Source organism: Phascolarctos cinereus, unplaced genomic scaffold (genome assembly GCF_003287225.1).
Source record: "Phascolarctos cinereus isolate Bilbo 61053 unplaced genomic scaffold, phaCin_HiC Scaffold_1;HRSCAF=81, whole genome shotgun sequence".
NCBI classification, from domain to species: Eukaryota; Metazoa; Chordata; class Mammalia; order Diprotodontia; family Phascolarctidae; genus Phascolarctos; species Phascolarctos cinereus.
In genome coordinates this window covers 288770840-288782058 of record NW_027555514.1, presented here as the reverse complement: position 1 = coordinate 288782058, position 11219 = coordinate 288770840, and the positions used below count along the sequence as shown (strand labels likewise).

General features: G+C 57.6%; 1 protein-coding gene across 4 annotated transcripts in view; it reads left to right on the top strand.

Moving 5' to 3' along the window:
* The first annotated feature begins 203 nt into the window (after window positions 1–203).
* Window positions 204–11219, top strand: part of TRABD (TraB domain containing) — a 29106-nt gene continuing 18090 nt past the window's right edge. For 2 of the 4 annotated variants that reach the window (XM_020982894.2, XM_020982896.2), the window contains exons 1-5: window positions 1046–1142; window positions 1574–1659; window positions 7607–7668; window positions 8800–8878; window positions 10109–10275. In XM_020982894.2, the coding sequence (XP_020838553.1) occupies window positions 7645–7668; window positions 8800–8878; window positions 10109–10275 (270 nt within the window). In that variant the 5' untranslated portion in view covers window positions 1046–1142; window positions 1574–1659; window positions 7607–7644. Of the gene's footprint in view, window positions 293–1045; window positions 1143–1570; window positions 1660–7606; window positions 7669–8799; window positions 8879–10108; window positions 10276–11219 lie in introns of those variants that run through there. The other 2 variants (XM_078147967.1, XM_020982895.2) reach the window with 2 other exon arrangements.

Sequence of the window (11219 nt, the reverse complement as noted above, 5' to 3'; positions counted from 1 at the left end):
TTTTACGGATTCCAGAGTTTTCGTGGGTAACCTGTAAGCCTGGGCTCTACCCGTTTCTGACCTAATTGCCCTCCCTGCTTCCAGACCTCTCCGCTTCTCTGACCCCCTAGTGCCCCTAGGCCCAGGGAGCTGCTCCTTTCTGTCTCCCGGACTTCTCCCTTAGGTCCTCTGCCGGCACTGCCATCCCCTATCCTGCTTCCTCGAGGCATCTCTCCCAGTCAGACTGCTCCTGCACACCGGGATCTCTAAGCCTCAAGCTATCTCATCTGTGAAATGGGAAAGGAGAGGCCAGGTTTGTCAGTCACTCTGCAAACCTGGGGGTGCCCTGGGACATGGCCAGGGTGGTGGAGAAGTAGCCCACCCTGGGCTACACCTCGGCCCTTTGCTGTTTTCTAGTGTGTCCACCCCAGACCCTGAAGGTCTCTGAGGACCCAGCCTGGGGGTGTTAGCTGTGGAGGGCTGGGAAGCCCCTATCTTGCAGGGCCTGAGGTGTCTAGAACCCAGGACTGAGGGACTGTGGGCCAGGGTGTGACCTTGGACTAGTAGAAGGGGCTGGGGGTGGGGAAGGAGAGAGGGGTGTAAGTGCTGGGTAAGAGAGAGCTTGATGGAAATACACACCTTTGAGAGGAAGACCTGAGTTCAAGTCCAGCCTCAGACCCTCACTGACTGTATGACCCTGAGCAAGTCACTTCACTTCTGCCTGCCTCAGTTTCCTCAGATGTAAAAGGAGGATCACGCATAGCACTTAGCAGTGCCTGGTGCTTCATACGTGCTTATTCGCTTTCCTATTCCCGCCCTCCCCCAGACTCTATTTCCAGGAGCTTCCCCTCCCCAAACTCCCTTCTTTCCTTGCCCTACTTTTCCCCTCTCCCCCCTTCCCCCTCTCCCCCTCTTCCCCTTCCTCTTCCCTCTTCTGCCGAGCCCCGCCCCTTCACGAGGCCGGACGGCGTCGGCACGCATGCGCCCAGGTACCGGGCGGCGCGCTACCCCCTGGGAGTTGTAGTCCCCTCCCCGAGGTCCGGAGCGGCCGCCTGGGGAAGGCCGGGAGGCCGGGACTCCCCTTCCCAGCGTGCCCTGCGGTCCCCCAGTTCCCCCTCCCTCCCGTGCGACGGACAGGAGCGAACAGGCTAGGGAGCGAGGAGGTGAGGGAGCAATGGGGCGGCGGAGCCCGGGCTGGGTCCGAGTCCCAGGGGAGGGGGCGGCGCAGGTGCCGTCCGGGGAGCGCGGGGGTGGGGTGAGGGGGCACTGTCTCCTGGCCGGGCCCCTTCCCCTGCGGCTTCTCGTAGACTGGGGAGGAGGACTCCTTGGAGCCTCGTGGGGGGAGGAGGAAGGTTGGGGCGGCCCCTCCCCCATGCCCCCCCCGCTCCCCCCACCGCGCGGGGTTTTCGGTCCGATCTGGCTGGGAGGGGGGCTCCCCGGGCCTCCCCTTCCACTGACTTCCTCCTCTCCCTTCCCCCTTCTCTCCTCATCACTTCCTTCCCCTCCCCCCTTGCCCCGTCCCCTCCCCCTCCCCACTGCTCTCCCTGTCACTTCCTCATCGCCTCTCCCCTCCCCCTCCCCCCCCACCCAGCAGGTCAGCCCCCCATGCCGCACGCACCCCGCATCCTGGCTCGCGGTTGAGGGATCCCGCCCGGGTGAAGAGAGGAGCCTCAGGCCCAGGTAGGAGCCTGGGGGGTCGGGCCGGGAGGGGAGAAGCTCCGCGTTCCCCTCCGGGGGTCCCGCCTCCCCGGGTTTTCGGGGAGCTTGAGCAGGGTGCCCGGGGCTGGGCCTGAGGGCCCGAGGACTTGAGTCACTGAGCAGCCGGGACAGGGGCTGGCATGCAGTAGGCGCTCCATCAATGCTCGCCGCTGTCTTCTCGCCTTCCTCCCTGGACCTGAGGCTGCCCCTGGTATCTCCCTGCTTACAGATGAGGAAACTGAGTCCCTTTGGGACCCCTCCTGATCTTAGTCGTTCCCATTTCTCTTGCTTAGGGCTCGTTTGTGCACGGGGGTCTGCCCGGGAGCTCCTCCAGGGCAGGGGCTGCCTTTGGCCTTTCTCTGCGTCCCCACGAGGCGCTTCCTAAGTGCTTCTTGACGGACAGCCGTGCCTGCCAGCCCCTCTAGAGCCCTTCCGCGCACAAGCCCAGTGGGCGCCCGCGTTCCCATAGAGGAAAGCCCTTTTCTCTCCTGGCCTTTGTCTGCGTGCCCGTGCCGGGCACACAGGAGGCACTGACTGCTGCCCCGTCTTCCTCCTGGGCTGGATTCCTGCCTACTCTCTTTTGTGCCCCTGCCAGGCCTCTGTCTGCCAGCTCTCAGGAGGACGGAGCCTCCGTTTCCTTACCTGCGAGCTCCTTGGTGCCGCTGACCGGGAGGCTGGCGGCCATTTCTCCCTCCCCAGAAAATAAAGTGTTTATTCTGCATCCTCAGTGCCAGGAACGCCCAGGTGCTGAGGACCGGGTCAGGAAGGCCGGGGTTCGGATGCCGCCTCAGGCTTGTCCTCGCTGCGTGACCACGGACCTCAGTTTCCTCCCCTGGAAAGCCGGGCAGTTGTGTGTGCACAGGGCGGCTGTGAGGCCCGGTGGAGAGAATGGGTGGAAGCGTCCATCCGTGGCCATCATCCCCGTTCCTGTTTGCGCTGTTTGGGTCTTTGGGACTGGACGTTTCTGTGAGTGAGTGGCAGAGGACGGCCCCCCTCCCAGCGCCGAGTGAGGGGCTTGGACGGCCAGGGCTTTTCCATTCCCCTGCCTGGCCCAGGGTGTGCCAAGGCTTGTGCCCCCACTGGGCTGGGGGGGGGGGCCCGCACCAGGAGCCGCTGGTATCTCCTCAGAGGCGCAAGACCCTTGGTTACTCAGTTGCTGAGGTCTGGGGGAGAAGGTTGATGGGAGTGAGAGGCAGGCAAGTTCGGCTTGAGGATCTGCAGGCTCCCTTCTCTGGCCCGTCCTGTGGCTAAGTCCTTCGGGGTCGCGGTCAGCGTTCCTCAGTGGTCCCTTCATCTAGGGCTTGTTGCCCCAGGCCAGCACGGCGCTCAGAGAAGGAGTCAGAAGTTCTCTGTGTCTCAGGACGCTGGGCTGGACGGGAGCCTGGCAGGCTCTGGGTTGGCCCTTACTGCTTGAGGGTGCTTCTCCAGCTGGCTGAGTGGACCCTTCTCAGCCCTCTGGTCACTCACTTTCACCTCCATCTTAGTGGCAGACTATTGTAAATGTTCAGCTTGGACAGGGATGTGGGGCAGGAGCAGAGGACCTGGATTCAGGTTTGGGTCTGTGAGGGACTGCCGGGTGACTTCCCTGGGCCTCGGTGTCTTCCTTTGTGAAATGGAACTTGATCTTTATGGTCCATGTCCTGTGCCACCGCTGATCACTCTTTGTGGCCGGGCTCTTGAGGGGAACCTCCTTGGTTTGGAGGAATCCCCTGAGCCCTGGGCCATGCTGTCCTGCCCCCGGGGGCTGGCAGGATCAGAAGGGGAACAGCAGAGCCAGCATGGGCTCGGTTTCCTTCTTGGAAATGGAATATGAGGCATTTCAGAGGAGGGCTCATCAAGTCCAGCCCTCCTCACTGAGGCCCAGGAGGGGCAGGGGCTTGAACCCAGCACTCGTGGCTCTGTACCGCACTGTCCCCCCAAATTCAGGCCTCTTGGGTTTCCTGAGTAGTGGCTCTTTGGCTTTCCTGTAAAGACTTGGGTGCCCCAAGCCCAGTCCAGGATGGCCCTGGGCCCTGCTGCTTTCTGCTGGGGCCGTATGTAGAGGAGAGTGGGTAGCTGAGAAGAGTGTCATCAGGGAGAGGAGGGATCGCAGGCCCCCAAAGGGACCACCCTGGAGTGCTGTGAGTGACCTAAGGCAGAACAGAGAGGAGACAGGATTGGGGAGAAAATGAAGCCGAAGTTTGCAGAACACTTGACACCCATCCCATTTGAGCCTCATTATACCTCTCTGAAGTCACTAAGTGCCATGGGTACTCTCAGCCCCATTTTACAGATGAGGGGATTGAGGCCCAGGCAGGTGGCTTTATCTGCCCCAAGTGTGACAGCTGGTAGATGTCAGAGGAAGGCTCGGAAAGCAGGCACTGCTGTCCCGCTGCCCATCTGCATGAGAGACGTCCAGGGGGCGTCTTGGAGAACCGTCCCTAGAAGAAGCAACAAGAAAGGAGGGAGAGGAAAGGCTTGTGGCAGGCCCTGCTAGCCAGGCTGCGCCCGATGAAGCAGCTGGGGTGCTGGGGTTCTAACCACAGCAGCCCCTGGAGGCAGGCACTCATGTGCCCCCCAGAACCATGAGCCTTGCCCAGGCTCAGGCAGCCCTCTTTCCGTGGCCTGCATTGGCCTTTGCTCCTGAGCAGTGGGGTAGACCGCTTGGGCAATTCCTATCTAGCAGTTGAATCGGGTGGTCTTGGCCCGAGGTGTCGGCCACGCTTTCAGCCCAGGCTCCAGAAGAGCCTCCCTAGGGAGGGGCTGGCCTCAGGAGGGGCTTCCTAAAGATACAGATGTTCTCCTGAAGCCTTTGCCCATGGCAGTCATCCTCCTCGTGCCCTAGAAAGCTGTGTGAGGGTCTGGGTGCAGTGAGGCAGCGGCTTGGGCTGATCTGGCTGCTGTGGGTGGGCACACCTCAGCAGGTTTAAAGGGGAGTTTGGGACGCTTGTTTCGCCACAAGGAGTCCTGATAACCTCTGGGGACGGGGCTTGGTGAGGTACAGCGTCCGTCTGGAGGTAGTGTGGGCTTAGCCCGAGCCTTCTGGGAGCAAAGAACCCTAATGGTGGCCCGAGCTCTTGGGAGAACTTGTCCTGGGGGCGCCTGGAGGCTGACAGGAGGGAGCCCTGCATCACTCAGGCCTCCTGGGGCTGCTGGCCTGGGGCTCGCCATGAGTGACTGGGAAGGTGGAACACCTGCGTCCTGGGAGGCTGGGAGGGGACCAGGAGCAAAGGGAGCTTTGGGACACGTATGTGTGTCTCATTTGTGGCATGCCCGCCAGGGAGCCTGATGGGTCCCTCCCCCCCCCGCCCCGTTAAAGATTTTAATCTGTTTGGGTGTGTTGGCAGCAAACCTCCTTCAATCTCTGCTTGGAGGCAGCATCTGCTGGTTACTTTTTGTCAAAAAACAGGGACTGAAAACATGCTTCCAGGCTGACTGTCTGCCAGGCGGGCCCTGGCAGCCCTTTCTGGTTGCTGCGTGTGCCAGGCAGGGAGAGGAGGGGGCCACGTTGGAGTTTCATTAACTTCACGATCCTCCTTGTGGCACAGATCAGGAGATGAGGGATAGGGTGGGGAGAAGATACCACTCTCCCCGGGTCACCCAGCATGCAGGTAGTGGAGGAATTGGAATCAGAACCCCTGACTTGTGGCTGCTGGTCTGTATTCTGTCTCCTCAGCATACTGGTCACCTGGGCTGGAGTTCATCTTCCCCAGCTTCACTGTGATAAGCATTTGTTAAGCACCTGCTGTCCAAAGAGCCCTTCTTACTGAGTGTAGGTAAAACAAAACTGGTTCCTTTGGGCTCCAAGCCTGGGAGCAGAAGCTCCCAGCATAGATAACTTGGCGTAGAAGAGTAGAGAAGTGTCTGGAGGGCCTCCTGGAGAAAGTGGCTGTGGAGTCGGTCCTTAAAGGATGGGTACAAATTTGTCAGTTCCAGGCAGAGGGAGTGGTGCTGAATAAAGGCCTGGAGGCTGGAGAACACAATGTGTCACATGTGGACCACAGTGATCGTGGTGGGCTGCAGGCACCTTTCTGTGTTAAACAGTTGACTTCACCTGGTCTTCTTTGTGAAATGCAGGAGGCTCTGATTTAACTGGGCTGCTCTTGACCCACAGGGCCAAGGAGGGCAGAAGATCTTGGAATACAGAGAGCTGGGGCTGAGGAGACCGTCTAAATAGGACCTTTAATCTGGCTCACTGAGTCACCTTGAGCGGGGGATGGCCTTCTTTGGGCCGCAGGTTTCTTAATATCTCGATGGAACGAGTGAGACCAGATGGTCACTAAGGTCCTTTGAAGATTAGATTTGCTGATTGATTTTTCCTGCTAGGATCCTTGCTGGACACATAACCTTCATCTTCTCTCTCTCTCTTTCCTGTTTCTTTATCTTTCTTCTCCCTTTCTCTGCCCTTCTCTCTCACTGTCTCTCCCCTGTTTTCCCCCCCTTCCCTCTCTCTCTTTCCCTTTTCTTGATCTTTCTTTCACCTCCCTCTCTCTGCCCTTCTCTCTGTCTCTCTCCTCTCTCTGAATTTCTCTTTGCTTCCCTCTGTCCTCAGGCAGCCATACAAAACTACCTCTTGCCCAGATCATGACTTTCACTTGAATGGGCTGCAAACCGAGTCCAGAATCCAGAAGGATGAAGCAAATCAGCCGTATTGCTTTCTGGAAACTGCAGAGCTCCTCAGTGGGCCATGTATTTAATGTCTGCCTGTCTAGAGTTTTCCGTTCTTTGGCGGGGGTGTGTGTGTGTAACAGCAGGTGGCCACCAGCCTTTCCTTGCACCTCTGCTGGATGTCACGTGGCCCATGTCGGCCTTGCTTTCCTGGTGTGCTTGCTGCTGTTGGTGTCTGGTTGACTTTGTCCTGTGCCGAGGACTCGGGGGTCTGGTAGAGGGAGAAATGAGAGAGGGTCTCTGATTCTTCCTGGGTCTGAAAGCCTGTGGCCACGTGGTGAGCTTCGGCTGCTGGCTTTATTCATCTGTGCCTCCCAGGCTTGTTCGGAGGGTCAAAGGTGACACAAAGTGCCTCTGCAAACCGCGGGGCTCAGCATCCACGCGCGAGCTGTCGTTAGAGCTCTTGGGAGAGAGAATGGAGGCTGTCAGGTGGGCAGCCCCAGGCCTCTGGGCTTCATTCAGGACTGAAGGTGTCAGTGTCATCCAGGGAGGCCTTCTGCCAAGGAGGAGAATGTGGTGAAATTTTCATCACCAGGCTTCGGGTCAGAGGAATGACCAGGGGCGGGGCCAAACCTGCCTCCCCAAATGTCTTATGGGTAGCTGGTGTCCCAGCCTTTTTCTCATTCCTGACCCAGGGCCTGAGGGAATGGGGAGCGGTAACATGACACTCCCAAGCTCTCCGTGGCCCAGCTGACCCATTTCCTACTGACTTGCCTCCTCCTGTGTTTGTGACTTGTCATCCAGGAGGCCATGGCGAGAGCCCTGCAGGGGTCTGCCTCCTGTGCAGTCCGCGCACAGCCCTGTGGCCCTGCAGCCCAGTTCGTGCTTGACCCTCAGCTCTGGGTTCTTGGAGAAGCTTCCTACCTTGTGGTCTTCTCTGACCAGCACTTTCTTGGAGTCCTGTGATTGACTGGGTTCAGTTGGCATCTGGCAGGGTGAACTTTTAAAAAGAGTGAGAGTGGCATAAAGCGTTTAGCAGTGGTGCAGAGACAAGGAAGGAAGAGAAAGGGGCATCGGCAATCATGGCAAGCTGCTTCAGAACAGTTGGTCCAGTTTGTTTCATTCAGCATCTCCTGCTGCCCATACAGTGAGCGTCTTGTACTTCAAGGATGCTCAGACCGCGGCTCATGCCTCCCACTGTCCTTTGGGCTTTGTGGACATCGTTACCAGTGATTGCAAATCTGGCTGCAGTCAGAACCTTGCTTGGGGTTCTTTGTGGGGATCCTTTGGGTAAAGCGGCCTTCTCAGACCTTTGCATCTGTCTTTGTGTGTCTTCTCACAGGCCAGCCTCCATCGGAGACCCAAGCCAGCTTCCTCGGGATGCAGGAGGATCAGCCCCAAGAGGTAAGTTTGTGTCTGGTGTCGAGGACATCTCTCCCAAGGCAGACCTCTCGGGGTGCTTGTCCACATGCAACGTCCTCCCCCTAGGAGCCTCAGGGCCTTCTCTTAACCAGGCTGCCTTGATGGAGGGGGCAATGAGAGGACATGGTCAGGGAAAACATGCTAGAAGTAGGCTGGGGGGGGGGTCTCAGTGTTGGGGGTGCTGAGCCAGGGCTAGCCAGTGAAGGCACAGGAGCCTGTGGTATGCCTAGAGCCTGGCCTTGGAAGGTCATCGTCATGGTTGTGTGGGGAGGCCACTGGAGGTGATGAAGGCCTGCGCTAGGTGGTGATGGTAGGAGTGAAGAAAGGGGAGAACAAGGAAAACTGAGGTCTCAATTCTGAGTAACAGGAACATGGGTTTGGAGGAGTGACTGGCTTGGCTGGGGGGAGGTGCCCTGGCCCTGGCCTGGATCTCCAGAGGACAGGCAGAGCCTGGCCGGCTGTCATCTCTTCCCTCAACTACGTGTTGTCCCATCTCTGCAGAGGGACGTGGGGCCTTGTTGAGGAGGTCAGGGGTCAGGGGACCCTCCTGCTCAAAAACTGAAACATCTTTTTCATTTTTGGCCAAGATATTTTGGTCTTCGGGAAAGAGGGTCTCCTGACCCCTGATGCAGACACAGCTGAAGAGGGAGGGAAGGTCTCCAGAGATAATGGTGGATGTCCAGCCGTGTTACTCCTGCGTGCTCTGTGCTCAGCTACTCAGCAGAGCCAACCCTATAGGAGCCCACCAGTGAGCACTGGCGGCAGGGGGAGTGTGCCTGCCCTCTGCCCCTTTGGATGATGCCCTGGCATGCTCTCCTCCAAGCATCGAGGGTACTTTCTGCCCCCAGTCTAGGCTGACCTTACATGCCCTGCTTTGATGTGCCTGTGAGGGTCCTCCAGAGAGGCCAGGGCAGTGTGTACCAGTGTTATGTGTAAAGTAATCACATCACCCAGCCTGACTTATTGATACCTAATCTCAGGCAGGCACAAAACTGTGTCACCTTGGCAGACCAGATAGGGGACAAGAGGCAGATGAATCCAGCAGCTCAGGTCTCCTCGGGCTTGGCCTAATCTCTAGCTTCTCCTGAAACACGCTATTGTTTTGTTTTGCAGGCTGCGGAGGAGCCAGCCCCTTCGATCGGAGCGTTGGAATGTGACCCTGGGGTGGTCCCCAGTGACTCCCAAAATCTCTGTATGTTTATCCTTTAGAATCTGAATTGACTTTTCCTACTGGTAGGGGACCAATATTGATGGTCCTCTAGGCACAGGAGGAAAACACAAGTTGTCCCAAAGTTACCCAGCCCCTGTGGCTGAAGGGAATAACCATTCTAACATGGGCCAGACTTCTACTGTCTGGCTCTGTCTAGCCAAGGAATCTTGGGGGCAAGCTGGCCGTCAAGCTCCAAACGAGCCCTGGAGAGAAGGCTTCAAGGGAATAGGAAGTCGACCCCGAGTCTTTGTTCAGGCAGCCAAAGGCCTGGGACTTCCAGTATAGCAGGGCTGACCTACCAAAGGTCTAGGACCCTGGAGGTCTAGTAGAGTGGTTCTCAAACCTTTTGGTGTCAGGACCCTTCACACTGTCCCTCCCAGAGAGCTTTGGTTGATGTGGGTTACATCTATTCATGTTTATCATGTTAGAAGTTAAAACATTGTAGTATTGTAGTATTGTTATGAAAAGGGGTTTGACTTCAGGGACCCCTTGAAAGAGTCGGGAGTATCCTTGTGCTGTGTCCTTGAGAGCTGCTGATCTTGTGGAACGAGCCTGGGGTTTGGATTCAGGGCAGCGGGGTTCAAATTTGGGCCCTGTCACTTCTTTCCCATGTGACCTTGGGCAGGTCACTCAGCACTTCACCTCTCACTGTGTGCTTCCTCTCTGATAAGGAATCCCCAAGACAGAACCAGGGAAAAGCCCGTGAGGTTTCCTGCCTGGGGCTCCTCTGGAGTGGCCAATGGGACGGGCCTTTGTCCTTGCTTTGGGTGGTACTGAGGGGTCGTGTGGTGTTGGAGGTGCGTGCATTTCTCTGTGCACGTGGGTTCACGCTAGCAGTAGCATCCTGGCTGGTGTGGGAGGTTATGAATGCGTGAGTTAGAATGCGGTTGGCTTTTTTACTTCCAAGGCTAATGTTTAAATAGAGGTGTAGGCCTGAGGGGCATGACTTCTTGATTGTGTCCTGTGGTCATGAAAGGGCGTTTGTCTTCGTGAATCTTGAAGATTTTAAACCGAGGAGCCGTGTTCAGCCAACGTGTAGAAACCTGCCCATGTCTCTAGAGAAGTCCAGTGGGCCTGAGGGGTGGCGGGGGTCTCTAGCCTTGCAGTGACTTGCACACGGTCCCTTGAGACACATTTCTAGCTGCGCTGATGCACACATGTGGGGGTATCTACGCAGACACTGCATAGGTGCTCTTTTTACCTTGTTTGCAGCTGATGTGGATGCTTTTAAGATCCTTTTGGAGATGAAAATGAAGAAGAGACAGAAGCAGCCCAGCTTGCCAGGTACTGTCACGGAATTGGTCACGGAAGAAGGAAGTAAGGTGTACGTGGTTGGCACAGCCCACTTCAGTGATGACAGCAGGCGAGATGTAGTGAAGGTACATGGGGGAGATGGTAGGTGGGAGCCATGGGAGGGAGGTTTGGGCCTCGGAGAAACCTGAGCTTTGACAAACCTTGAGACCTTCTGCCCGAGGGCCCATTCACCAAGAGGACCCTTGTGCTCGGGGAGCCGCCTCCTCCTCCTTGTCGGGTCATCCGGGCCTGAGGGGACTGACGAGACAGGCCGGAAGGGGTCCTGGAGGTGGGCTGGTCTGCACATGAAGACACAAAACCAGGCCTAGTGGCTAGGAAGTACGGGACGCGGGGCTTCTGACTGACGCGTGTCCCGTGTTTGTCCACGGCACAGAGGTGCGGAGGCGTCGCTTCCCCCTGACTTCTGTCCACCCACTTGCAGGGCTGATTCGCACATCAGGCAGCAGCCTCTGTTAATTAACGAGAGCTCTTCTTGGGGCTTGGAAAGGAAGAAGGGACGCGAGGCTTCCCCTAGCTTGGTTCGTCCTTTGGCTTCCTGCCGAGGAGGAGAAGGGAAAAAGAAAAGGAAGAAATATGCTCACAAAGCTTCATCCTCCCCTCCCTGTGTCCCTACCCCACCCCAAGCCAGTTAAGAGTCCTGTATGAGAGAGCCTCCTTTGTCTAACTGGGGGACACTAGAATGTTGGAGAAGGCTGGCGGGGGTGAGGCAGAGGGCAGGCAGCTTTCTTGGGGGGAGACAGAAGATGAGTGATGCAGGGTGGGAAATACCTCAGACCTCCCTTTGTACTCATGCCGTCTATTTTTGGTCTTGTGCTACTGCTGGTGATTCCAGCCCTGGCAAGTAAAAGTGGAGAGTGGACAGGTAGCTTTAGTCCTGGTCCCATGGGGAAAGCTTCCGGTTTCTTCTTCACAAAGCCAGCCTTCCCTTCTCTCCGGTTCTCTTGAGAGGCCCCGTCCCCTGCTTCTCCCTTAGCTCAGGAGCAGGGATGGGGCAGGGGGGAGGCATGCT